Here is a 27,186-nt window from a genome sequence, read left to right as displayed (position 1 = left end):
TGTTCAGACTTCACTTTATTTCTGTCTTTTAATTTTTCTCTCTTTCGTTCTTCCTTCACAGCTCATCGTCACGATTTGTCATGATTATTTTTTACTGCCTCGACCGGATGGACCGAGGGATAGGGACCGGGTGGGGCAGGGAGGTACGGGTGGGGAGGGATCAGATGTTTAAAATGCTGGGAAAAGGGGGGGAGGGGGGTAAACATGTTTGAGAAACAGAAAAAGTGATGGGAAGGAGGTGTGAAAAACAGGCGATGAGGGTGTTTTCTGTATAAAAAAAAAATAAATAGAGGGATGGAGGGACAGAGTGAAGGACAGGAGCACAGAAGAATGAGTTTCAGGGTTGTCAGGTGTTTTCTTTTTTACTGGTGCACGATGGCTTCAAATTCTGAAAAAGAACAGATCACACAAGCGGTGACAAATCTGTATCTGTCCATCTGTCTGTCTGTCTCTTTTTGTGTCTTTGTGTCTCACCGTCGATGCCAATCTTGCCGTCTCCATCCTTGTCAGCGGCAGCGAGGAAGGCTTTGGTCTCCTTATCGGTCAGATCTCTGCCGTCTTTGGAAAATCCCTTCAGCACAAACCTGACACAAACAACCCCAGCATTACCCGTGAACGTGTGTATGTGTGTGTGTGTTTTGTGTCTATGTGTGTATCTCACTTGAGCTCGTCTTCCTCAATGAAGCCACTGGCATCAACGTCCAGGACTTTGAAGACCTTCTTAACATTCTCTGCAGACATGGCCTTCAGACCCACCAGCTCAAAGAACTTCTTATGGTCAAAGGAGTCAACAGCTAGACATCCATTGTATAAACACACACACACACACACACACACACACACACACACACACACACACACAAAATAACTTTACCAGCATTAAACTTTGTATAATTCAAATTGTTACTAGGCAACAATTTAGATTTTAAAGATGTAGCTAGCTAGCAAGGATTGCAGTAATTAGCAACACAGTTCCACCACACTGACTCATTGAGCCAATCATGAAACACACACACAACCCGTATTAAACGATATTAGTGAACTTTCTGCTAACACATAAAAAAAAATAAAATGCCTTCGGAACCTTTGAATGTGTCCAGGGCCTTCTTGATGTCATCAGCTTTGAGTAAGTCTTGCATCGCCATCTTGGCTGTCATGGAAAAGAAAGAGATTAGAGAAAAAAATATATATTAGCATGGATGTTGTGTATATTGCATCTCAAAAACATCACTATATAGATGTGGTGTTATGCCAGATATAAGTCACCTTTCTGTACATTTTAAGAGTACCAGTAAAAAAACAGAAGAAATTCCATAGTTAAGCTCTGCCCACTGATGACCATTATCTTACCAGGACATTAGTGAATGATTGTAGGATCGAAAGAAGTTGAACCATCGTAATTTTGGGATCTGTAGTTAGCACAGGAGGATACACTTGCTCAGTTGGGTGGGTCTGTGTGTGTGTGTGTGTGTGTGTGTGTGTGTGTGGTTTGGGATTGCATGTCTTGGGATAACACTCTCAAGGAGGAGTAACAGGATTCCTAAGAGAGTAACTGAGCTACTGCACCCACACTTAAAATGTCACCTAACTTTATAGCCAGTGAGTTCTCTCTCTCACACACACACACACACACACACACACACACACACACACACACACACAAGTATAAATTAAGCAATGAAGAATTTCATAACAGGGTCACCACATTCAGGGGGACCCTGTAACCCAACACTCAAGACAACACACACACACACACACACACACACACACACACACACACACACTGAATTATAACTACAAGGACCTTTATCAAGTTCCACTTCTGGCAGCTAAGAATAGGAGACTACATGGGGCCCAGTGTCACCTCACCTGGGCCACCTGGGGAACTGTAGATCCGAAAAATCTATATGTTCCTCAATGTTGAATGTTAAAAGATTTTCTGCTCAGTCTGGTTGTAAAGAGTTCCAGTTATCTCAAACCAGCCATTCAGCTTTGAGCTCTCTCATCAACAGGGCTCAGCCCCTCACTAATGTTTTTTGTTGTTCGCACTATCGTCTGCAAACTCTAGAGTGTAAAAATCCCAGGAGATCAGCAGTTCTACTGAAACTCTGCTAAAGTCAATTAGCATTTATGCCACTGTTGATGACTGGTCAGTCTAGATGAAGTCGCTCAAGAGTAGCTAAAGACACAGATATACCCTAATGGCATCACTTTGCTGTGATTAGTCAAAAGGTTGACAATGGGCTGCAATCCCTGCACATCCTTCTCATGTCTCACGTTCAGTCAAAAGGTTTCTGACCACATTGACCAGGACTCTGTAGGAACCACGAAGTGATGATGTAACAGATATCAACCTGTCACTTATTTGTGTAAAAGGTATGTAATATGTTTATTATAAGAGTGAACCGATGGCAACCGAAGCAAGTGTCAGGGTGTAGACTCCCCTCCCTTAGGACTTTTCATGGCGTATTAGGTGTCCTTCAGGATGCCAAGTGGCATACTATTATCAAAAGGTGTCAATTTTTTTTTTCTCAGCTGCAGGCGATGACATGCACAACATGGACCTGTAAACAGCGACCAACAATTTATGCAGCTGCACTTGTTCCATCAAGATCCACCTGACAAGGAGGCTTTTATTTAAGTATATTCAAACTGCAGCTTCAGGGATCCCATTCAGATGCACTTTTACAAACACCAGTAGTGAAATTCTGGATGCCAACAAACATCTTTAATTCTGTCTATACAACATATGGCCAAAATTATGTGCACTCCTGGATTGTTAAATATCCCAATCTAGGGTACCCCCTCTTAAGTCCCACTCTTTTGGAAAGGCTTTCCATTAGATTTCGGGGCTTGACTGTGTAGATTTGTGATCGTGAGCATTGTAAGATCACCCAATGATATTCAGATGTCAAGAAGGCTCCAGTTCCAGGTCACCCCAAAGTTGTTCAATAGGGGTGAGGGGGACCGGGCTGCATGCAGAACACTCTGCAAAAGTTTTCATGAAGCTTGTTTTTTGTGAGTGTGATGCACAGGTGATCAACAAACCAATGGTCATATAGTGCATTACAATCTTGAAGTCACAACAACCAATTCCGAGTTGCCATGTCAACCAATATTCTATCAAATTTAATAATTGTCAAAACTGGTTACCCAGAGGCCCATGATGTCTATTTGAAAACTTTCAGAATCTTCCCTGTGTTTGCATCCCAGAGGGAAATTTTAAACACCGGGACAAAACAAGGTTTTTAGAGCGTCACTTGATGAAAAAAAGTACAGAAACTTCTTTTAAATGTCCTAGCAGGTTGTTGGTAGTGAATATGAACATAATTGGCATTTGTAAAGTCAATCTAAGAATGGGTTCTTGTCAAAGTTCTTGACCTTGCTGGATTTTTTTAACGAAGCCTGAAGATCTGTCTTCAAGGCTTCTGGTTTAGGATTCATCCGGAAGCAAATTCCGGATCTGATCCCATTTCCCTTTTGAGACTTTGTCACATGAAGCCAATTTGAAGTAAAAACAAGTGCAAATTATTTTTACAAGTACTGAAGAGGAACATGATTAGCACAGTCAGTTGCTAGTTAAGATGACCCAGTTGGAAAGTTAGCAAGTTTAAATAAATGAGGTAGCTAAAAAGATAAGGTTGGACCAGATTTGGAAAGAAAGTCATTGTTGGTACCGTTGACAAAGTAAGCACCCATGTGGATACGACGTCACGTGTGGACACCTTCCTAAGTTTCTGGATTCCGAAATTATGGGTATGATTTTAAAATGTTGATTGTTTGCATGTAGCGTGTTACACAATGTAAAACCTCCCCAGCTTTCTTACTAAACCTTAAACCTGTCAGGTGGATTGATTACCTGTCGAAAAGAAAAAACATGACTAAACATTGCATTTATTCAAAAGTTAGCACGTCTCCTGGCTTACCTGTGTAAAAGAAGGGACACAGGAATGAAGGGAGCCTCAGAGAAGGAAGGAGACAGATGAAAGGAGCGTGAGAGGAGAAGAGAGAGGGGGACGAAGGTAAGAACAAGAGATCGGCTTTGAGTCTTATATACGGAGTCTATTTCAGGAGAAGTTGGATCGGCGCGTAATGTGGGAGGAATGGCGTTTCTGTGTGTGTGTGTGTGTGTGTGTGTGTGTGTGTGTGTGTGGGATTAAATCTCGCCTCACGAATTGAACTATTAATAATCAGCTACTGCTTGACCTCTTTTGACCATCTCATACATTTTTCTTCTGTTTTTTTATCCCGTTTTCCAGAAGATTCCTTTCCAGAATATGTTTCGTCATCATTAGCTTCCTCGTCAGAAGAAAGTCGAGCATAAGGCGGGAATACACCCTGGATGAGACACCAGTATACTGTAGAGCACCACACACGCAATCCCGTGTTTATAGGGAGGAAACCAGAGAACCCCAAGGAAACCCGCGGGGCATAACCCAAGCTCAGGATCTACCATAGATTTTACGTTCAGTTGGTTTGGATTCCGCACGTAGTGTAAGTGTTGAGTGTACGTGTGATTAAAAGAATGTGATGATGTATAGAGGGTAACACTATATCATTTCTCTCTGGGCTACTTAACACTTCTGTTGACAGCCTGGAGGAATCACATATACACATACACACACAGACATGAACAGGGTATGTATTTACAAGCAGACATACCAGAAATCCTTTTTTATATCTATTTTTTGTTCTGTTTTGCTTTAAAACAGATATTTTAATATAATTTAGAAGAAGAACTTAGAGAAGACGAATCAATAGCATGAAGGCAAATAATGTGGCGTAACACGTCTAACAGAAATGTCAGTGGCATACGGTAACGAAGTAAAAGTAATTCGTTAATGTACTTAAGTCGTTTTTTTTGTATCTGTACTTTACTGAAGTATCTCCATTTAAGACGCCTTATACTTTTACTTACTAGTCAAATATACTTTTCATTCAATTACATTTTTTATGTATGAGCGGATAAAAACGTACACAGCAAGCCACCAATCAGGGTCGAGCTCACTCTCTGTATTAAACTTGTTTTGATTGGCGCTTGGTGTATCTTCTGATCACCAACATACAGTTCAGCATCAGTTCAACAGCAAGCAGAACATTCAGAGAGGAATAAATGATGAAGAAACTCCAGACTATTGTGACAATTAAAAGTATTATAAAAGGAAAACGATAGCAATAATAAATTGTACTACTTTGGATACTTCAGTACATTTGAAGGCGAATACTTTGGTACTTTTACTCAAGTGAAAGTTTAAAGGTAAACGTTTACTAGAGTCATATTGAACATCTTTAACACAAGTACATGGTTTGTGTACTTTGTCCACCACTGCTGATTGTATCGATTGTCTACGGTTGTCAGAACTCGTTGTAATAATAAAGAATTAAATAACATGAAGAACTTGAAAAATGTTCATATAAAAACTAGCAATTATTCAGGCTGAATTCATCCACTGGCTCACAGAGACTTGATCGAATCTCAGCGGTTAGACGAGAGGAGTTGCGGTGGTGTGTGTGTCTGTGTGTGGGTGTGTAGGTGTGTTTGTGTTTGTGTGTGTGTATTTGTGTGTGTGTGTGTGTGTGTGTGTGTGTGTGGTAATCTGACAAGCCTTCGACCTGTTTAAAGCTCCTGTTTAACATGCTTTCAAACCACAAGGCCACAGAGAGCAAGAGTAAAAAAAGAAAAAAGGAGAGGGAGAGAGACTTGGAAGTTCAATAACAGCCAAGCTTAGTGTTTTTAATCGAATCAGTGGCTTTTTTGCGGCTTTGTGGCTACAAAAGCATGACTTCGCAAAAGCAGCGATAATTCTCCCGAGACCATTACAGATGTTACAGTAGAATTCTGTAGTGTTCATTTTGATTATTTCTGTGCAAAACAAAATTCTCAGTCAGCATGCTTTTGTGGACACATTGTGGACACTTCTTCTTTTTGAACATCCCATTCAACATTTAGTCCCTTTTTGCTCTTATTATAGCCTCCACTCGTCTGGGGAAAATTTTCCACTATATTCTGTGGAGATTTGTGCTCAATCAGACGCAGGGTGTTAGTGAAGTCAGGTACTGATGTAGGGTGAGGTGAGGAGGCCTGGGATGCAGTCAGCGTTCACATTTAACATGTTCAGGGATGGAGCTCTATAGCAGGAGATCTTCCTTTCCAACCCATTTAAAGCATAACTTCATGAAGTTTACTTTGTGCACATTGTCATGCTAGAACAGGTTTGGGTTTCCAAGTTCAAGTGTAGGAAAATTTTCATGCTAACACAGCCAAAGACGTCTCCAATGCTGTGCTAAAGGTTTAGCTGGAAAAGTCAGTCAATACTTTGTCAGCATCTTGTAGCTAGAATGAAGTAATAATGGTAAGTTGATATGTACAGTTTGTTCAACAGGTTGTATGCTAACGAGCTAACGATAAACAAAGTTAGCTTGTTATCAGTGAGTAAGCGATTTAGTCAACTCACTACTCGCCGAACAGGACAGGGAAGTAAAGTTACGTTAGCTGCTCGCTACATACAGCATGTAGCTACTCTCTTAGTTAAGTGTGAATTCGAATGAACTTCACTTGATATGATAAAGTAATGGAACGACCCTAAGATGGTGTCCAAGGTGAAATAGCGAAGGGAAGACGATGAGAGTGCGTTATAAACAGATTGAGTACAGTCTGTCTCTCTCTCTCTCTCTCTCTCTCTCTCTCTCCGTCTGTCTCTTAATCTTTCCATCTGTCTGTCTCTCACTGTCTTAACCTTCTGCTCTCTGTGGTTACTCTCAGTGCTATTTCTCTTACTGCTATTACATTACGTTGCCTCAGCACATATTGCTCTTCACATGCACACACAAACACACACACACAAACCACACACACACACACAAACACACACAAACAGTAAATCCGAACAGAAAGAGAGACAGAAATAGATCCGACATTCAGCAAATAAAAAAGGAGATGTAATTAGAGGGTCGGTTGAAGGACACAACAAAGTCACAGATACCCACACACACATACACACACACACACACACACACAAAATGCCAAAGAAACCATTATTAGCCATGCTAATGATATTTCTTTATTAAATGCGCCAAGCTGATTTTTATAATACACACCGTAACAATGTTAGGAAGCTGCTAGTTTGACTCCCATTGCTAGTAACCCTGGCTAGTTATGTAGAGTCGCATGAAGTGCAAGCGTGGTAACTAATGTTAGCTAAACTTAGCCAGTCAGAAAAAAAAACTACAACTAAAAAAAAAAAAGTGTTTTAACTAAACTTTTAAGAGGGTCTGTAGAAGCATCTCAGCAAATTTAGCATCATCTTCCACCTTTTAGACAGAGACATAATGCAGCTATAATGTATATCGATCGGTGTTGGAGCGCAAGTCAAGTCGCCCTAGCGTTGGAGATCCACTAATGTGTGGCTAATGCAGAGGAAAGTGTCCATTTACACACTGAACCCTGAGGTGTGAAAAAGGAAATTGATCGTTTATTTCAGGATATTCTATTCATACAAATGCATTCATGTTTAACATTAAATCAAGCGAATATGAGATGAGCAACTTCTGTTAGCTAGGCAGCTAGTGGTCAGGGTTTTTTCCCCTAATCATGGCTAGCTAGCTTTAGAAAAATAGAGAACCTTCATTCCTAGATGTGTACACAGTAGCTAGGTTTGATAGTGATATTAATATTGTAAACTGTTAATATTTTAGTGACCAAATGTCCCCACAAGTACTAGATACAAGGACGCTAATGAAAACTACTCGTTGTGTGGTTTCTGAGGGTTACGTTAATGTAGAACCCATTAATGATGTTAGTGGAAGGTCCTCATAAGGCTAGTAAGACAACTGTGTGTGTATGTGTGTGTGTGTAAAATTCAGAATTTTTTTATTTGACAATGATTTCACCCCTCCACTGCCCTCCCTCTCATTCACACACATGTACTCTGTCTAACTCCTATTGACTTTCATTTCTTATTATTATTATATTGTTTTTGTTGTTTTTGAGTTTTTTAGGAAACCAGCATTTGCTTCAGCACCGCCCCCTAGTGGTTCTGTAAATCATTTACAGTGTAAATATAAGGTATAAAATTATATAATGTCATACTTTCAGTAAAAATAACGTTTTTAGTGTCATTACACTTCAGCTGCAGCACATGGGTTCAGATTTATGCTTTTGTTTCGATGGATTTCCAATCGTAGGTCAATTTGTTACCTTGTATATACTGCTAAAAGTTTGTGGACAGCTTAGCATAAGATTTTTTTAACATCCCATTTCACATTTTTTTTAGCAGGAGATCTTCCACTCCAACCCATGTGATGCATTTCTCTATGAAGATGGCGTTGTTCATGCTGGAGCAGGTTTGGGTCTTCTCCAAGTTCAAATGAAGAGAAAACGTCATGCAGAATCCAAAGAAGTCCCATACAATTGAGCTTCCATAATTGTGTGGTAACAGTTTTTGAAGAAGAAAAAAAAACACACATTACAGCTGGACAGGTGTCCAAAAACTTTTTTGGTCAAATAGTGATAAATATTTAAATAATGGATATGTATATTGTTTCATTTCATTCTATTCTACATTTTAGATTCATCTCCAGCCCTCCTGCTCTCCACACCTGCATGCCTCTGTCCCTTTGATCAATGTCCAAACCTCCACCTGGGCCTCTAATGCTGGATTACGAGAGGTTCTTTTCGGATAAAACATAGCACAGACCCCAGTTATTGGTTTTTCAGACTAAAATGTAGATTTGAATGAAATGAAAGAATATACATGTCCATTATTTAAATATCACTATATGACCAAAAATGTTTTTGGACACCTGTCCAGCTGTAATGTGACTCCCACTGGAAGACAATTCACTGTTCACATCTCAAATTTACCCGGGGACAGGAATGTCCCTGTTAGGCGCACAGAGCATCCTTTATTGGAACAGTCATAATCCATGGTCCAAGAGTGGACATAGTTATGTCTCAGTTAGCCATGAAGTGCTTTAACCATGAAAGGTTCTGTGTGTATGCTGAGTCTCCATCAGGGGACAATAATGTGCATAATATCATGTTAGATTTCAATCTAGGGAATAAATGTTTTTAACTGCGAGTGTAAAAGGGGCAAAAGGGGACAGAGTTCCTGATAGTTTTTAGTTTTAGAGTGTACTCTGTCGTGAAAAATGCTGCACTCCTGTTAAACTGGTAGATTTGATACAGTCTTTTGTTATTTTCAGTATTGTTCCATTTTACCTCTTATGTGCCCTGTGGGAGACCTTCGTGCCCCACTAGGGGGCGCGCCCTACCATTATACCTTTTTTAGTTAAAGGAAGAGTGCAGCAAAAAAATAAATAAATACAATGTTATAATAATAATAAACAGCTGAGGTTGATATAACATGCATATACACACACACAAACACACAGTGGAACTAAACAAAGCTGTGCAGGACAATACAATAAATTAACAAACAAGCTCACACACACACACACACACACACACACACACACACACACACACACTTTTGCTACACAAAATAAGGTGATATAGGACAATATATTTAATACACACACATTTTAACTACTCAAAACAATTTGGAGTAGGACAATATATTAAACACACGCACAAACTAACTATACTGTGTTTTCCTCTCGCGCATGCGCAGTAGGACGCAGTGTCGTACAGATTTTCTTATAATAACCCAGTCAGTGCTGTTGACTTTCACTTCCCTAAACACAGGGTTGCCAGATTTGCCGGATATAGGTTAATATGTTGGATAGAGTATCCCATGAAGATCAATATATTCACGTAGCATTTATGGAAGGAGTCTCCAGTGTTAGCAAAACAGCAAAAAGAGTAAATATAGGATTTAAATTCCTAAGAAGGAGATGATGTTGTACTGAGATAAGGGAAGTATTTCGGCTTGACTAGTTAGGGATGGTAAATATTCGGTGTGAGCATGAGGGATGAGTGTTGGATTAAAGCGCTGCTGCATATATATTTTTTCCCAGTGAGGATTTTACTGCATAGGAAAGGAAGCAAGATTGTCGTTTTATTGATTATCGAATCAGCACGATTTGAAAAAAGTTTTTATGTCCCAATCTGGCAACCCTGACCTCCACGCTTCTGTGCGGTTTGCCGGCGATTGAAGTGAACAGAAAAAGTTATTTGTTGTGAAACATCTCCACTGTACGACTCCCGCCATGTCGCTCCCACGACAGCTGCGAGACGAAAGGTAAAGAAGCGGAAACAAACAAACAAACAAACAAACAAACCATTTTTTAATTATTAATTTGGCTTTATATCCTGTACCTGCGTAATCTCACGTGAACAGGGTACGCGAGACGGTCGCGCGCTCTATCGTGGTCTTTCATCCTTGTTCTCGCACAGAGTTTACAGTTTTTTTTAAAAAACGACAGTTATTCCCTGAGGGGGGAAAACCGTTAAAGTCAGAGGGTCCAGTTTGGGTTAAAAACAATGTTTATGCTTTTATATATATATATATATATTATATGTTTATTTATTTGTGTGAATTTAATCGTGTGCCTGAATGTTTTTATTCCATTTAAATTCTCTCAGTGATTTTGAGCAGCTGCCTCACAATGTCCCAATCAGCGCCACCATCGCAGATGTTGATGAGACCAAGGGCTTCATAGTCTACTTTGTAAGCTTTTCTTCATATTTATCTTAAAAATATAATTTTGGAGAGATTTCATGGGGTCACCGTGTGGAACTTTTTAAGTGAAAAGTTCTGGAAAAACCCTGCGGAAAGTCCAGAACAATTCACCAGAACTTCAACCCAATGCGTCCAACAGTTCACTTAAAACCATTAGTGCGGTTAATTAATTTATAAACATTTGCAAAATTCGGTCCAAATTGATCAGTTTGCTGAGCTTTTGAGTTTATATGTGTTAATTTTTTAATTAAAGAATACGACGCTCTTCCTGTGCCTCCCACATTTGATCTTGCACAATTTGAAGAGAAATACAACAATCGGCTTCACCGGATACATTGTTGAAATGTAAAATTCACTGTGACACTCAATTCAACTCATTCGATGTCCCTTAGATCCCACCAGGGAAGCATGTAATAGAAACCACTAAACTAATGTCCACGAGGAAGTGATGCCATTTCTCTGAAGGATCTTCAGGCATCATGCAAGTGCAAGAAATCTCCAACGTTTTGATCACGTAGAACCATAATAGGATTTTTTGGTATGGACCTTTTCATATAGGAACTCTTTCAGCATTGTGAAGAATCCCTGTTACACCAGAGTAATAATAATTGTGAAATCAGTCTGGCGGCAGATGTCCAAGCAAGCTGCGGAAGTGAGCTTGTACAAGCCATACTTTTACTGTTCAAAGTTCAGACGCTTTCCTTGCATTAATGACCTGCAGGTTCTGTAAGTTCTCCCCCTGGAAGGTTTACTAACATGGCTCACACAGGGACAACCAGCTAGAAAGGTGACCACCAAGGAATTATTTAGAAAGCTGACAAATCTGTACCAAAAACCCATGATGGTTCTTGGTGATCAAATTCGAACACTGGAGTAAGAGTAATTATGAAAGCAGTCTGGAGCCAGATGTCCAAGCAAGCTGCGGAAGTGGTACAACGGTTAACTCACCCTTTACTAATACTGATCAAAGTTCAGACACTTTAATGGCCTTAATTAGATTATATTAGACCCATCGTTACATCCATAACATTTCAAAAAGGCACCCTGAGGTAGAATGTTGTAATTTGTGCAATAGTAGCAGTAAAAGTAAAAGTCATCATGGAAAACAATATAAGGTTCTAGCAGGTTGTCTTTAAGTGAGCCATTAACCTGCAGGTGGTCCTTGTGTGTGCCATGTATTTAAACTATCCATGGTTAGAACGTGCAGAACGTGTAGGTGTGAAGTGGAGCTATTCAGGGTCCTGAAAGCATTGTTGCCTCATCTGCAAGGTTGCTAGTTTAATACCGAGCTCGAGTTACTTTCTTTTCACTTGTGCCGTCTGGCCGTCTAGGTTTCCTCTAGGTTCTCCAGTTTCCTTCCACCTTTTAAAAACATCTCAGGAGATGGATTGGCTATGTACTAAATTGAACCTTGTTAAGTATTTGTGTAAAAGGTGCACTGAAATGGACTGGTTGTCCCATTCAGAGTGTATTCCTGCATTCAGTGTTTCAGTGTTTCCCTTGTTCTGTGATTTACCTACTAATCTATGACCTTTTATAAACTTCCTTTTATGCCTAATTCTGTCACTTTTGCTGTCTTTTCCATATTTGGTAGCGCTTTGTGATCGAGGTGAAGACTAAAGGAGGCAGCAAGTACCTGATCTATCGCAGATACCGCGAGTTCTATACCTTGCATCAGAACCTGGAGCAGAAGTTCTCCCCTGAGTCTGCGTCAGGACCCTACACTGTTACACTGCCCACTCTACCAGGTCAGTTTTTGACACTGTGAGCAGGTGGACACACATTAAGCTTTACAGCTGCCAAATGCATCACTCATGGATCTTGGTGTTTAGTAAACTCTATTTGGTATTTAAACACTTCAAAAACCACAAAACACTTCTCCTGGTTGCATCAGATCCTCAGTATACATCCTGTTTAGAGATTTAGTGATTTCGGAAACAGAAAACTGACCCGGTTTTCTCCATTAAAGTTCTTCTTCAGTTAACACATGACCGCATTTCAACCGAACCTTCAGTCCACTCCACTCCACTCCATCCTGGTCCTCAAACGCTGATGTGCTGTTCCTCATTATTCAGTTATACAATTGTTTTGTCATTTTTGCATAAAGCTGATTGTTGTGTGCTCTTGACCAAATAACATAACTTTCGGTCGTAACGAGACGGCGCAAACTGTCCGTCTCTCTGTTCCTGCTGCCAGAATCCATTCAAACTGAATGGCTGAGACAGGGAGGCATCAGGCCCGGTCTCTTCACAGAGGGTAATTGCCAGACACACCAAATGAGCCATGGCACTGAGCATGATGCTGCTACCAGCGTACAGTCCCTGGGAGGATATGGTTGAACAGCTCGCTGTCTGGCAGACAGAGGGACAGAGAAAGGTGAAAGTAATTACCTCAGAAAACACGTCTGTCACTCTTGTTCCTGTGAAAGTCAGAAACCTTGAAACAGCTCAAATACCCAGCGGAAAATAAACAGAATAAAGTGACTGCCTGTAGTCATCAGGATAGACAATCAAACATACATCAAAAGCAGTGCTTGCAGATATGAACTGCTCATACACTTTGAGAGTTCCTCTGCATTCTCACATCAATGAGCCATTTTTTTGCAGATAATGTGGATGCTTTAGCTCCACCAACGGATGTTTACTAATAGATTCTAAAAGACATTTTTGCATTCAGTTTTGCTTTGATTGCCTTCATTAGCACGACAGCATACAGCAGATGTACGTCACAGAGTATCACGTGGACATCACCAGATGTTGATTATACAATTACGAGTATTGGGCAAACACCGTTATTAGCAAACCGACTCATTTTCTGTCAGTGCTAATAAAAAAAAAGATATGAAAGAAGCAGGATGTGGCAGTTTTAGCAAATGTTTAGCAACTAACATCTTCGCTCCATTTGTGACGAAAACACGTATCGTCTACCACGTCCTCTGTCTGTTAGCGAGGCAAGTCCAGCTAATTGCTTTAGGCGTTAGCACTACAGACTGATTGTAACACTCTTGATGATAATAGATGGCTTTGTGCTCACTGGGCCACAATGTGGAATATAATTAGACCGGGTAATATTAGCGGCCTAATTTGCTGAGCAGCAATGATTGTCTGATTCAAGCACAGTAATGTTGAAACAAGGTAATGAGCCTTATATTTGTCCTATTTGTCCTTCTCTCTCTGTTTCTCTCTCCATCTCTCTCTCTCTGTCTCTCGCACGCGCTTTGTTCCACATTCTACGGCGTTATATATAGGCCCCCAGAACGTCGTTAGGATTATAGGAACCGTTTGGCAGAGTCCATTAAAAACGAATAGATGGAAGAGAAACGACGTGTCAGGAGAGAGCTGAGAGCCGTTAATCTAAAATTTGATTTCACTACAGTAGACATCCTTTCCGAGCGATGAACCGATCAGCACTCTGCCGGGAATCACAGCAACGCTCCGCTTTAAAAACGACGTGCCTCAAGGAAACATGTTAAGTCCAACAGGTTCCAAACAAACAGATAAACAATAAAGCAATTTCCTGTGACATTTTCAAGCTCTCGGGCCGAGGGGTGTAATTATGAAGCGCGGTATTACGCGAACCTTGGGAAATTATTTGATTAGGTTTTTTTTATTTTAATGTTTTGCTTCCCGAAGGAATTAATTTCTAGATGTTTATTGAGTCTGTGTTTTCACCATAGGGAAAGTGTACGTGGGCAACAAACAGGAAATAGCAGAAAACAGGATTCCAGAGCTCAACACATACATGAAGGTGAGATAGATGTCAGTAATTTCAATAACCTTTCACAATGTTCTCTTTACATCTATAGTACCTTACGTACATATTTGCTGACCCAGTACTGCCCCCTACGTTCAACATAATTTCATTTCTGATGATAATTGTTTGTAATTTGTATTTGTTTTGGGGCTTTATAGCAAAAATTCCAGTTCAGAATATCTCAGTTCCTGGTTGAAATAATGGGGCAGTTTCCAGGGGTAATTATTTATTTAAAGCAGGGTATCTGCCTTGCACTTTGGTTTTGGTTACAGCAAAAGTATAAAAAAGTCCCAGTTCCTCTTTCTGAAGCGTACTTCTTCTTTCATGACATCCTATTCACTCTCTTCTGCTCATCTGTGTTCATTGTTAGGTTTTTAATTCAGCGATCTTTCTTTCCCTTTGTATCTCTCTCTTTTTCTCTCTCTGGTAGAAGTTGCTGTGTTTGCCTACCTGGGTTCTGTTGGATGATTTGATCCGGATGTTTTTCTATCAGACCGAATACGACAGCATTCAGGTCCCCAAAGCTCTCCGGCGCCTCCGGCCCCCGACACGCAAAGTGTAAGACCAGTTCCATACTTGAGCTTAGAATTCCAGATGTTATAATAATGTTGAGACCCTTCATTACAAACTACAGCAAGGATGTGAAGGCCCTGAAAATCCTATGGTTGTGTTTAGTCTGCTACATGACTATGTAGACCAGAGATCGAAACCTCCATGTAGACCAAGTATTGAAACCTCTATGTAGACCAAAAATTGCAACTGCCATGTAGAGCAAAGATTAAGACTACCACATATACCAAAGATCGAAACGACCATGTAGACCAGATATCACGATGATCATGTAAACCAGAGATCAAGACTAGCATGTAGACTAATAATCAAGATGACCATGTAATGTAGACCAGAGAATAAGATGATCATGTAGACCAAAGATCAAGATGACAATGTAGACCACAAATTAAAATAACCATAAGGACAAGAGATCAAGACTAACATGTATATACGAGATCAAGACAACCATATAGACAAAGGATTACATTGCCCATGTAGACTAGAGATCAAGACGACCATGTAGACTAGAGATCAAGATGATCATGATGACCAGAGATAAAGACGACCATGTAGACCAGAGATCACATGTAGACCCTCTGATTTATTTATTTAAATGTTTTTCTTTTTATGCTTATTGTGGATTTTTGGTTGGTTATTTCAGGCTACATTCTGCTCCTCACTCACTCTCTCTCTCTTTTTTTTTTTTCACTTTCCAGAAAAACCGAGAAACAGCCCAAGACAGACCTGCTCTCTTCCCCCAGAGCTGAGGTACTGTAATTGTTTCCGTGGTAACTCTTTCTGTACTCCAAACTCATCCTACACACACACACACACACACACTCACAAACGCACACACAAACCCACAAGTGTCAAAACTTTTGAAAGCATGTGGTTGTAGGGTTACAACACAAATGTACGCCTCGTGGAAGCAAATGCAATTGTTGTGCAATGGAGCTCCTACACAAACATAAACATACACACACACACACACACACACACACACACACACACACACACAGTGTGGGATTTATAGCCTCAGAATATGACCAAAGGTTAAAACAAACAATCCTGTGCTCCACCTACACACATTCACATGTGTAAGCCATATATAAGCTCAACCATGAGCGTAGTATGCGTGTGTGTGTGTGTGCGTGTGTGTGCGTGTGTACAGTAGCAGTTGGAAATCCTGATAAAATAGTTGTAACAGAACGATGCGTTGCGCTACAAGGCAGATGGCTTAATTCCAACAGCCCTCGTTCTTTCTTTTTTATTCTCCAGCCAAAAGAGTGTCACTTTTTTTTTTTTTTTTTTCCCCTGTTTCTGGGTCACAAGATCACTCTATCATTAGTTCCTGCCCTGCTCTATTTTCTCCATCTAATTTCTTTACACGTTTTTCATCCCTCCCTCTTTTCTACCACACATCTCTCTTTCTCTCGCTTTCCTTCTTTCTCTGCCCAGGCGTGTTTTTAGCACTCGCACTCATTCGTACTCGCTGACCTCGACAAACTTCATACCTAAAATACACCGCGGCACAAACAAACACACGCCAGCTGCAGGTGTAGGCGGGTGTGGATGTCCAAGCGTTCAGAGAAAAGGAGTTGTAAAGATGACAAAAACACAGATCAGTAATTATACTTAGGCAGTAATAGGAAGAGACTTATTTTTCAGGTGATTTAATTCCTAACTGTTCACCTGATACTCTGACTGCCTGAGGTATTACATCATCATTTTGATCATCATGTTGATCTGCTGCACAAAAGTGATGCTTATACAAAAATTGACACTGATCAGGCATTACATTATGACCACCTGTCTAATATTGTGTCGGTCCCCCAAAACAGTCCCGAACCGTCGTGCATTAACAGCGTGATCTTCATCAGCAATTTAAGCTACAGGAGCACGTCTGTTGGATCAGACCACACGGGCCACGTGTGTGTCACGCTGTCCTGTGCTGAAGCAGAAAACAGAGCCTCATCAAATTGAGCCTCAAAGCGAAATGTGATTTGAGGTGACTCTTGCACTGGACAGACACACGGATAAAAGCTTTTTCAGAGAGAAAAATTATAGAGATAACAGAGGCTCTTTAATGGAAGCCGATCCTGTTAAAGCCGTTGTATTTTACGTCCTGTAAATTCACAAGACCGTGAAGGAGGTGGGTATCATCGTCTGTGCTTGTTTGGAGATTTTCCATTTTCGTAACGTTGTGTAGAAAGAATTTTGATACAAGTTTGTTTCTGTAGTAACAGTTCTTCTTAGATGTTGCCCAAGTAAAACCCTTGACAGTACGATTTTTTTTTTGTAATAAAAAAAGTTAGAATTACTTTGAAAGGGATTAAAACACTGCATTTTTATAATAAACCAAAGGGAAATCTGAGTGTTTGAGGGCTGAGGGTTTTGCTCAAACAGGTGACAGTTGTAGGATTTGAACTAATAACCTTCTGATTGTATTTGTAGTGCTGGCAGTATACAAATTCATACAGAATACCGGTGTCTATTTGTGTTATGATATAAATTATTTAGTATACCGCAATACCAGAGTGTGTCTCTTGAACAAGAAAGAACTTGTGCCAAAAAGAAGAGCAGTGTCTGTTGTTTGGAGGTTTTTTTGGTTTAAAAAAAAATCCGACGTCACTCAATCAGTAGTAAAATGTGGTTACTACCCGGCCATGCAGGGAAAAAGAATACCGTCATATACCGTGAAAAATATACCGTGATATAAGATTTTGGTCATACCGCCCAACACTACTGTGTATAGTTAGCGTGAAGGGCAGCTGAACTGGAAGTCAATCATTTTTTCCACTCTTGTCGATCTCATTTTCTCTCCCCCTCTCTCTCGCTCTCTCTTTCTCTCTCTCTGTTTCTCTCTCTTATAAGCAGTATGAAATTTAGATGCAGAAGAGATTAGGTATGAGGAATAGTAGTGTGTGTAAGTGCAGCTATATGGTGATAATTAGGAAAAGTTCTGGCTCAAAAGTTAAGGCTCCAGCTTACTGATCAGAAGGTTGGAGGTTCAAGTCCCATCTGCCACTGTTTGGCTCTTGAGCGAGGCTCTCTGCTCCAGGGGTCCTGTATCATGGCTGACCCCAACAATCTGTCCCCAACTTTCTAACAAGTTAAGCTATTAAAATTGTATATGTGATAATTTGCTGTTTCTTCCACTGTAATACTGAGGCCCTGTTCCCATCAGCTGGGATAAAGATATCCTTCAGCATCTGCCTTGCTACGAAACCCTCAACACAACTCTGTTCAGCAGCTCTGTGGCACAAATGTCGCACGCTCATAATTGCACATTAATAACCGTGGCTCTATCGGGACCCACTTTAAAGTGTCGTGTCAGCGCCCCAGGGCTGCGATTCATCTCTTCATATCATCCCGGGTCCTCCGGGGACCACCCGAAAGTGAAGTGTGTCAGTTCGTGTAACCGGCAGAGCGGTCTCCCATCTTCCCCATCGGCTCGTCCGCGTGCTAATGAGCTCGTTTAGCAGGTCGACACCGGCTAAAGTTAGGCGCAGCCCGGAACAATCTGGCCCCGAACGCATGCACGAGACCGAGACAAATGAACAGGACACACAGGGTCTTACGACTTGAGGGTGTAGCGACATGTTTATGAAAAGTCAGCAATGTTTCCAACCAACGCTCTCACGCTGACTGTCCTGAATTTCACACCTCCGACTAGGAAATAAAACGTCCCCTCAAGTCAGAGCAACAACCCTGAAAAATATCCACACAGTAGCAAAAAAGTTTTATATCACATACAATATCCTAGGCTGCTGATTGGCTGGAAGTTCAGAGCGTTGAACACACAGGTAGTTTGCGGTCAGTGTAATCAGCATTCTAAATGAATGACAGCTATTGTACACATTTCCTAACGACCCAACGATTTTGATAAATGGGTCACGGCACGAGACGATTTTGCTTTGAAGAAAACGAGGATTCTAGCGAGAAATGGCACTAGGAGATAACTTCAACAGCTTCATTATTAGTAGACTCTCTCTTTCTCATTCATGACATGAATATCTATAAATTACAACTCAAATATCTTAGGCACTTATGTATCTCATAAGCAGAATTCTAGATCTAACAAGCCGTATATAAAATAAGAGAAAAAATTAGATCTATTTAGTCAGTTTTGCTCTGCAAACATTGCAGTTTAAAGTACACCATGGTATAAGGGGATAATCCACAGCTAGATGTGAGGAGGTGGCAGTTTAGTGGTTAAGGCATTGGACTTTGGTCCGAAGGTCGTAAGTTCAAATCCCATCCACACTTAGATGACACTCTAAGCCCTTAACCCATAACTGCTCAGTTGTATGAATGAGATGAATTGTAAGTCACTCTGGATGAGGGCGTCTTCCAAATGTCAAAAATGTAAATGTGAGGCCTTACACCATATCAGCGGTATCCACCTCACCGCCACATTGTGCTGAAACGTCCCGAAACACCTCACACCCAGCCCTGCATTATCACCTCATCTATACACTAGTGCTAGCTGTTAACCAGTCCAGACTTATTCACTAAACGTTATCGCTAATATCACTAACTGTAGCTCGGTATTTCTCCAGATTTTGCTCTGCTTTGTGACCTCTAATTTTACGAAAAAAAGTTAGGAATTGAAAAGGGTGTTAAAATTCAGACTTGGTGCTCTGTAATGCTAACGTGACAGCGAGTTGCATGTTTGTTCATTCACTGTTAATCCCTTGTTACGTATGAGTCACAGGATCTTTATTTCTTCTCAACTCATTGTTCGGAATCTTGTAGCAACCTTCTGTAGCACAGAAGCCTGTCATATACTCACAGGAACTATATGAATAATGTTTAAGCTAAACTTTCAAAATGGCTTGAGTCTTAGAGTGTGTGTGTGTGTGTGTGTGTGTGTGTGTGTGTGTGTGTGTGTGTGTGTGTGTGTGTGTGTTGCGCGAATTGCTTAACAAACCGCTGAGCATCACTCATTGTCAATCTGCTAATGCTTTGGCTTGATTGGGCATGGTTATGAATACTGATGCACGTCGCTCGGCTCTCCACAGAGCAGAATCGATTCCACCATGGCCCGGGCGCTTCTGTGCTAACCTCAATCAATGCGTCTTAAAATACTTCATCACGGACTTAAATAAGCACTGCGGCTTGAGACGCACAAGATCGACACAAAAGCTCTACAGTCAAACCAAAGATCTTCGGACGCTGCTGCTGACCCTGTGTTTAGCGCAATGTTGCGTAGGAGTTACAACGAATGCAGTGTTGGTACAACACGTGTAGCAACCTCCGATTGTGTTGCGTTAGGTACGTTTTAGGGAAACATTCAGCTTCCTCCAGTGGCAGCTTGCGGAGCATCGGTTATATTTAAATTTTGGTTTTTAGACCAAAGAGAATACACATTGCAGCGTCCACCACGTTAGTTGTTACCATAGAAACGATACCTTATAAGAACAAGCGCAATCAGGGAACACTCCTTCCGAACGCGGAACGCAGATTTCATCAGCATTTGTTTCACACCGAACTGAAACTTTCAGTGGCCTTGTTAAATTGTGAAACGATGAATGGTGTATCGTTGAATTGTGTATTACTGAGTTGTGCATTGCGGAATTGTACAGCACTGAACTGTGTATCATTAAATTGTGTCGTTGAGTTGTGTATCGCTGAAATGTACAACACCGAATTGTGTATTGTAACATTATACAACACTGAGTTGTGTATTGCTGAAATTTGCATCACCAAGTTGTGTATCGCTGAACAGTACAACACCGTTTTGTGTATTGGAGCATTGTACAACACTGATTTGTGTATCTCTGAGTTGTGTATTGCTGAAAAGTTCAACATTGAATTGTTTATAGTTGAGTTGTGTTTTACTGAAAATTACAGCACCGAATTGTGTATTGCAGCTTTGTACAATACTGAGTAGTGTATCGTTTAGATGTACAACACTGAATTGTGTATTGCAGCCTTATACAACACTAAATTGTGTAGTGCTGAAATGTACAACACTCAATTGTGTATCGCTGAGCTGTACAACACCAAGTTGTGTATTGAAGCATTGTACAACACAGAGTTGTGTATTGCTTAGATGCAGAACACTAAATTGTGTATCTGTGGACTTCAATGTGTAACACTGCATTGTCTGTTGCAGAGATGTGTAACTCTCAGTTGTGTAACATCGATCTGTGTATTGCAGAGTTGTGTAACACAGTCGAGTAATACGGAGGTGTGTGTTGCACACCTTCTCTCTGATGAACACAGCGCAAGCTTTTAACACCGTTTTTGTGTCCATACGAGTACTGCCCACAGGATACACACACACACACACACACACACACACGCACAAAAGAGTTTAATTGCCAATACATAATTAGCTGATAACATGTAACAGTGTCGCACCTACTCACTCCCACTCCGGCAAACACCGCAACAAAGCTACTTTACTCACACACTTACACACACACACACACACACACACACACCTGTCTTTCAGAGAGGGGGTAAATAAAAGAGTATCATAGTGAAAGAGCTGTTAATTAAACAGGTGTGTGTGTGTGTGTGTGTGTGTGTGTGTGTGTGTGTGTGTGTGTGTGTGTGTGTAAGAGAGAGAAAGAGAGAGAGAGAGAGAGAGAGAGAAAGAGAGAGAGTGTAAGTGAGCGTGTGTGAGTAAAAAAGTGTGGGTATTGCTTTACCCATGTTTACTGTCTTGATGCACATTAAAGGTGAAAACACACACAAATACACACACACGTGCAACAAACAACTATGTGCATGAAGTTGCATTTGCAGTAGACATTAAACACACTTTAAAAATGTTTTATCTTGGACCTCATTTTTCTCACTTGTTCTTTTACTCATTCACTCACTGACCCACTCGCTCTCTCAGTCACTCAGAAAAGTTGGAACAAGATTGCCGTCCTACCTTGTGTGTCCTCACAGTACTGTTCACTTGGCGTGTGTGTGTATTTAATGCGTGCGCGTGTGTGTGTGTGTGTGTGTGTGTGTGTGTGTTCAGGCCTTGTTCGATTTCAATGGGAACGGGCGCCTGGAGCTGAGCCTGAAGACCGGCGACGTGATCTTTCTCCTGCGCAAAGTCAACGCCGACTGGCTAGAGGTGAGCCGAATGAGCGAGAGAGAAAACGAGGGACGGCGAAAGAGAGCTTGAGGGATGGAGAGAGAGAGAGAGAGAGAGAGAGAGAGAGAGAGAGAGAGAGAGAGAGAGAAGGATGGAGAATGAGAGGAAGGGAGGAGAGTTTGTTGGGAAGGGTGGGAGGTGTGAGCACAAGTGGGAAAACTATACGAGCCTCTGATGGAAGGAGAGATGGATGATGGAGAGAGCAAAAAGAAAAAAGTAATGGAGAAACTAGAAAACAGAGAGTGAGTGAGAGAAAGAGAGAGTCACGCACAAGCAGTGGAGGGAGCGGAGAGGACGAGTGCGCAGGTGTTTGGTGTGGGAGTGTGTAGTGGGCATATCCACCACACAGTTTCATTTTAAAGCTACTTGTGTAATTTGAATATAGAGTCAGGAACACTGAGTTCATTCTGGCAGAACCAAAATTCAGATTGCACCAGGGAACAGAGTGTAGAAATCCCTAAAAACACAGAAATAGAGTATTTGATAGTTTAATGTCAAATTATATACTTATAATCACTATATCCTTTATGTTCTTAAAAGAAACCTAGATCTTTCAGAACCGTGCACAAACGCTAAGATGCTTCCTTCAACTTCTTTTACATCAGGTGTCATCCATATCTTCCATACCCCCCTCATACCAGCCCTAATACCTCTAAAATACTTTCAACAAATACCTCTTAAAGTGTCAGCCCTGTAAAACCCTTTATATATTCCTGGAAAACTTATTCTGAACTGTCCAGTGTGGATGAGCTCTTCATACCCTCGTATCCAAATACATATTTGACTTTAAAGCGAGGCACAAGGTCAGTAACAATACTCCAGTACCCTCTGACATTCAGCTTTGGCTCGGTTGGTATTAAGGTGGCCAAGAAAACATTCCATGCTCCATTAAAACCACCACCATCAGCTCGAGCTGCTAATATTTCCCACATCACTCCACCACCAGCCTGAACCTCTGGCATTCCCCATATCATTGCACCACCACCAGCAGCCTGAACTGGTAATATCTCTAACCTCAACTAGTCTGAACTGCCCCAACACAATTCAGTTTCCATGTTCAGAAATTGCATCTCGTCAGACCAGATGATGTTTTTGCAATCCTCAGCAGTCCACTTTGGGTCCAATGTGTCCCCCTGTAACCTCAGATTCGGATGCTGACAGTGGTGAAACCTGATGTGGTCTCCTGTTCTGGGAGGCTTTTTTGCTCATTGTGGTTGTAATGAGTGATTATGAGTTCCTCCAGACTTCTTGTTCCATGCTTCTCTTCTCATTAAGGCATAAGAAGGAGAAATCCTTCATTTTAGTAGTACAAATGGGCTTGGCAGAACAATCAACCAGTGTCTTTTCCTCAGATCTCTTTCCAGAGAGACGGCAAATGGGTGAGAAGTAGCGAAGAGTGACAAAACCCCCTTTCAGGGCCTGTGTTTGTTAATGGAACTGCGCAATGTGCTCTTAGCCCGAGCGTTTCATTCTCTCCTGACTAGCATGACTTTGATCTCTTTGTCTGCAGAAGATAAGTTGAGGCTCTCGAACGATCATTTCTTGATGTTTTTGAAGAGCCACCTTGAATACTAGGATGAGACGTGTACACCACATCGTGATAAGTAAACACCCCTAAAAAAACCACAGTAGTGCTCATCTACACTCTGAAATTTTGGAACTGCACAAACTGAATGTCAGGGTTTGATAAGAGCGATTCAATATTCAGTTAACGGCAGATTCTTCTGAATACAACTCCAACTCTGGTGAGTATGTGTGAAAGAGAAATCGTGAAAGTCTTTTCGTTTCAAGCTCAACACATTCCCAACAGTCCAGTACAAATCTGCTCAACTCCAGCTCTCCACAGCCGATGGAGTGTTTTACAGTTTTAGCCAAAGTCTTGCATAATAAGAGAGAGAGAGAGAGAGAGAGAGAGAGCATGTGTGTGTGTTAGCGAACAAGACAGAGAGATTCCTGTTCTCAAATATCACGTGTGTGTGTGTGTGTGTGTGTGTGTGTGTGTGTGTGTGTGTGTGTGTGTGTGTGTGTGTAATGTATTTAGAGGAATGTTAGTGTTGTAGCTTAATCTAAATGATCACAATGTGATTCATGTTGGTTGATTTAAACGTGTCCATCTCTCTCTTTCTTTATCTCTCTCTCTCTCTCGCTATCTCTCTCTCTAACTCTCTTTTCTTCTATGTACATCTTTTGTTCTCTTTCATTTTCTGTCTATCTCTATTTATTGATTGGTCTGTTTCTGTCGCTCCTCTTGCTGTCTCTTTATATCTCTTTCACTCACTGTACTCTTTCTCTCTGTACTGCATCATTCCTGTTCGTCTTTCCTTGCATGGTGTCTTTTTTTTTTTTCTTTCCCTTCTCTTGTTTTCTCTCTCTATCTCTGTCTCTCTCTCTTTAACATACACACTGTCTCTTTATCTATCATTTCTCTTTCTCTCTTTTTCATTTACATTGTGTGTGTCTCTCTACATTCCTCTTGCATGTCTATCACTCTTTTACTGTCTCCCTCGCTCTCTCTCTCTCTCTCCTGGTCCTGTCTCAGGGTACGGTTAAAGACAGGATCGGCATTTTCCCCGAATCGTTCGTAAAGATCATTAAGCCTCTACCTGAGAGTGATTCTGATGACGAGGGCGGAGCTACAAAGAAAAAAGGTGGTCCGGGATCCTACAGCTGCCTGCACTGCTGCATGCTGCACCCCAGTGGTGTGGATGAAAGGTCCGAGACACAAACAGCCCCTTTAACAAAAACACACGCTGTATACGTTGCATGACTTCCAGAAATTTCTTTACTTTGTTTTTTTTTTTTGTCTTGTGTGTATGTGCAGGGACGTGTGTGTAGAAGAAGACCTCTCCATCCAGCCATCATACTCCGACCTTCTTGCACGCATGAGGTAAATCACAACACACACACACACACACACACACACACACACACACACACACACACACACACACACACACACACCCCTCTGAATAAGATGCACCATCTAAAACAGGATGTAATTTCTCTCAATTTTTTTTTATTTCATCACCTTTCATTTCACTGTGAATTGTTCATTTGTGTATTTATTATTCGTTTATTTGCTCATCATCATTACACCGCTTCGTTATTTCGCCCATGATGCTGCGCAGCGAACAAAACAGCGGCGCTCAGGCCTCGTTAAGAGGAGAATTATTAACTCTGAAAAAGAAATTCAGTCTAAAGGGGAATTTGGGAGTTTCAAAGATTGTGATGTTGCAGCTCTCACACATTTTTTGGAAACCAGTCTGACCCGTGAGTGTACTTTCTAAAAATATAAAAGAAATCCAGTAAGTATTGTTAATATAGCATTTACTTCAAATCCAATCAGTTCAGAGCTTCTTCACTCAATCATTTATTCAATTCTAGCTTTATTTATTCATTTATTTCTTAGTTTATTAATTTTTTTCATTATTTGTTCATTCACCCTTCCCTCCTTTCTTCCTTCATTCTTTTTTATTCATTCATTTTCCCTTTTCCTTGTTTTTTCCTTCCTTCCTTTTCTCCTTCCTTCATTCCTTTTCCTTAATTTTGTCCTTTTTCCTTCCTACCTTCCTTTCATAACTCTTATCCTTACATCTGTCTCGCTATCATTTGTTTCTCTGTACACATATCTCATGTATTTCTATATCTATCTTTCCCTCATTCTTTTCTCTCTCTCTCTCTCTCTCTCTCTCTCTCTGAACCTATCACTCTCTCTGTCTTTTTTGTGCTTCTCACTCTCTCCCGTGTTTCTCCCTGCACGTCTCTCTCTCTCTCTCTCTCTCTCTCTCTCTCTCTCTCTCTCTCACAGGGATGTGTTCCAGATTAAGGACATTGCACTAAACTACCGTGACCCTGAAGGAGACCTTGTGCGTATCCTGGACGACGAGGACGTGGCCCTCATGGTCCAGCAGAGCAAACACCCCGGATCAGTGGTCAAGAGACCCGTCAACCAGTATCCATGGGAACTTTGTGTCACGCATTCCAACAATCTGTCTGTGTACAACACCGAGTACTGAAATGCACGTGTGTGTGTGTGTGTGTGTGTGTGTGTGTGTGTGTGTGAGTGTGGATGCCCACTTTCAGTGCCTTTCCCATGCAGTATTTACCCAGTAGTAGTATTTCTTTTGCCACAGATTATGTGCACACACGTTTATTGTGCAGAAAAAGACCAAATTTCGCAAATATGCTTCATAAATTTTACTTCTATGGATAAAATTAATATATAAATTACTCCATTCAAATGTAAACATATATAATGATAATAAATAGTTCCTAATAAATAAATTCATGTCAGTGTTTATTAATGCAACACTTTATGGGATGTACATATAAACCTACACTACATGGACAAAAGTATTGCGACACCTGACTTTTCCACCCATAGGTGATTCTTCTCCAAACTGTTCCCACAAAGCTGGAGGCACACATTTGTGTAGAACGTCTTTGGATGCGAGAGCATGACATTTTCCCTTCACTGGGACTAGGAGACCTAAATGTGTTCCAGCATGACAATGCTCTTATGCACAAAGCTGGCTCCATGATGATCTGCTTCACATGGGGATATTGGAGTGGAAGATTTCCTGCTATAGCCTCCTCACTCAGCAACACTACATCCTTTAGAAGAGTCGAGGTTATTCTAGCATCTAATGGGGACTAAATGTGGAATGAGATGTTCAAAAAGCACATACCAATCTTAGGGTCAGGTGTCCACCACTTTTGGCCATTTTCTGTGTGCATGCATATAATATATATATATATATATGTATGTATATGTATGTAGGATTCAGAATTGCTGAAGAATTGTATCAAACGATTATAAATGGCTGCATTGCTTTTCAGACCAAATAAAACATCCTAAGAAGTCCAGGAAACTCTCTGATCAGAGACAGAACTGAGTCACAAGTTTGAGGGCTCAGAAGCACAGCAGAATGTTGCCTTGATAAAGAATTACAACCACTCAGGACTCTTCTTAAACCTCAGGAGGTGACCCGAGACCCCGATGACCCCACGAGAGAATGTTCTAGAAGGCAAGACTTAGAGTGGATAGATGGAAGACACTTGTGTAAAAGGCATATAAAGATATATATGTAGACAAACAGTGATCATTTGTACAGTAAAGCACAGTGGTGTGAG

General features: G+C 40.9%; 2 protein-coding genes across 5 annotated transcripts; one reads left to right on the top strand and one right to left on the bottom strand.

Annotated features, from left to right (window-relative positions):
• Window positions 1-21,884, bottom strand: pvalb7 (parvalbumin 7). Of its 3 annotated transcripts, none has more exons than XM_046840928.1 (5): window positions 21,841-21,884; window positions 1,085-1,150; window positions 662-794; window positions 475-584; window positions 1-388 (listed from the first exon to the last, which is right to left on the bottom strand). In XM_046840928.1, exons 2-5 carry the CDS (start codon window positions 1,143-1,145, stop codon window positions 363-365), a joined length of 330 nt encoding a protein of 109 aa, XP_046696884.1. In that variant the 5' UTR covers window positions 1,146-1,150; window positions 21,841-21,884; the 3' UTR covers window positions 1-362. The 3 variants fall into 3 exon arrangements, with proteins under 3 accessions (XP_046696884.1, XP_046696883.1, XP_046696882.1); XM_046840927.1 differs by lacking the exon at window positions 21,841-21,884 and adding an exon at window positions 3,927-4,071; XM_046840926.1 differs by lacking the exon at window positions 21,841-21,884 and having other exon boundaries at window positions 1,085-1,157.
• On the top strand, window positions 10,044-27,186 carry ncf4 (neutrophil cytosolic factor 4). 2 transcript variants are annotated; one of them, XR_006924615.1, is made up of 11 exons: window positions 10,044-10,202; window positions 10,547-10,631; window positions 12,238-12,391; window positions 14,320-14,390; window positions 14,827-14,954; window positions 15,665-15,716; window positions 21,934-22,032; window positions 24,593-24,765; window positions 24,875-24,940; window positions 25,862-26,751; window positions 26,893-27,186. XR_006924615.1 is itself a non-coding variant. In XM_046840925.1 (10 exons), the coding sequence occupies exons 1-10, from the start codon at window positions 10,171-10,173 to the stop codon at window positions 26,067-26,069; spliced, it is 1,068 nt and encodes a 355-aa protein (XP_046696881.1). In that variant the 5' UTR covers window positions 10,044-10,170; the 3' UTR covers window positions 26,070-27,186. The 2 variants fall into 2 exon arrangements, 1 of the variants encoding a protein (XP_046696881.1); XM_046840925.1 differs by having other exon boundaries at window positions 25,862-27,186.

Source organism: Silurus meridionalis, chromosome 26 (assembly GCF_014805685.1).
Source record: "Silurus meridionalis isolate SWU-2019-XX chromosome 26, ASM1480568v1, whole genome shotgun sequence".
In the NCBI taxonomy this organism is placed as follows: domain Eukaryota; kingdom Metazoa; phylum Chordata; class Actinopteri; order Siluriformes; family Siluridae; genus Silurus; species Silurus meridionalis.
The sequence above is the reverse complement of the archived record's forward strand: the minus strand, read 5'-3'. Positions and strand labels throughout refer to the sequence as shown.

Coding starts and splice junctions, on each gene's coding strand:
- ncf4 (XM_046840925.1), top strand. CDS start 10,171: ATGTCGCTCCCACGACAGCTGCGAGACGAAAG. Junction 14,955..15,664: donor CGGCCCCCGACACGCAAAGT/GTAAGACCAGTT, acceptor TTCACTTTCCAG/AAAAACCGAGAAACAGCCCA. Junction 24,766..24,874: donor CCCAGTGGTGTGGATGAAAG/GTCCGAGACACA, acceptor GTGTATGTGCAG/GGACGTGTGTGTAGAAGAAG.
- pvalb7 (XM_046840926.1), bottom strand. CDS start 1,157: ATGACAGCCAAGATGGCGATGCAAGACTTACTCAAAGCTGATGACATC. Junction 585..661: donor ATTGAGGAAGACGAGCTCAA/GTGAGATACACA, acceptor TGTTTGTGTCAG/GTTTGTGCTGAAGGGATTTT. Junction 389..474: donor CGGCAAGATTGGCATCGACG/GTGAGACACAAA, acceptor GTTCTTTTTCAG/AATTTGAAGCCATCGTGCAC.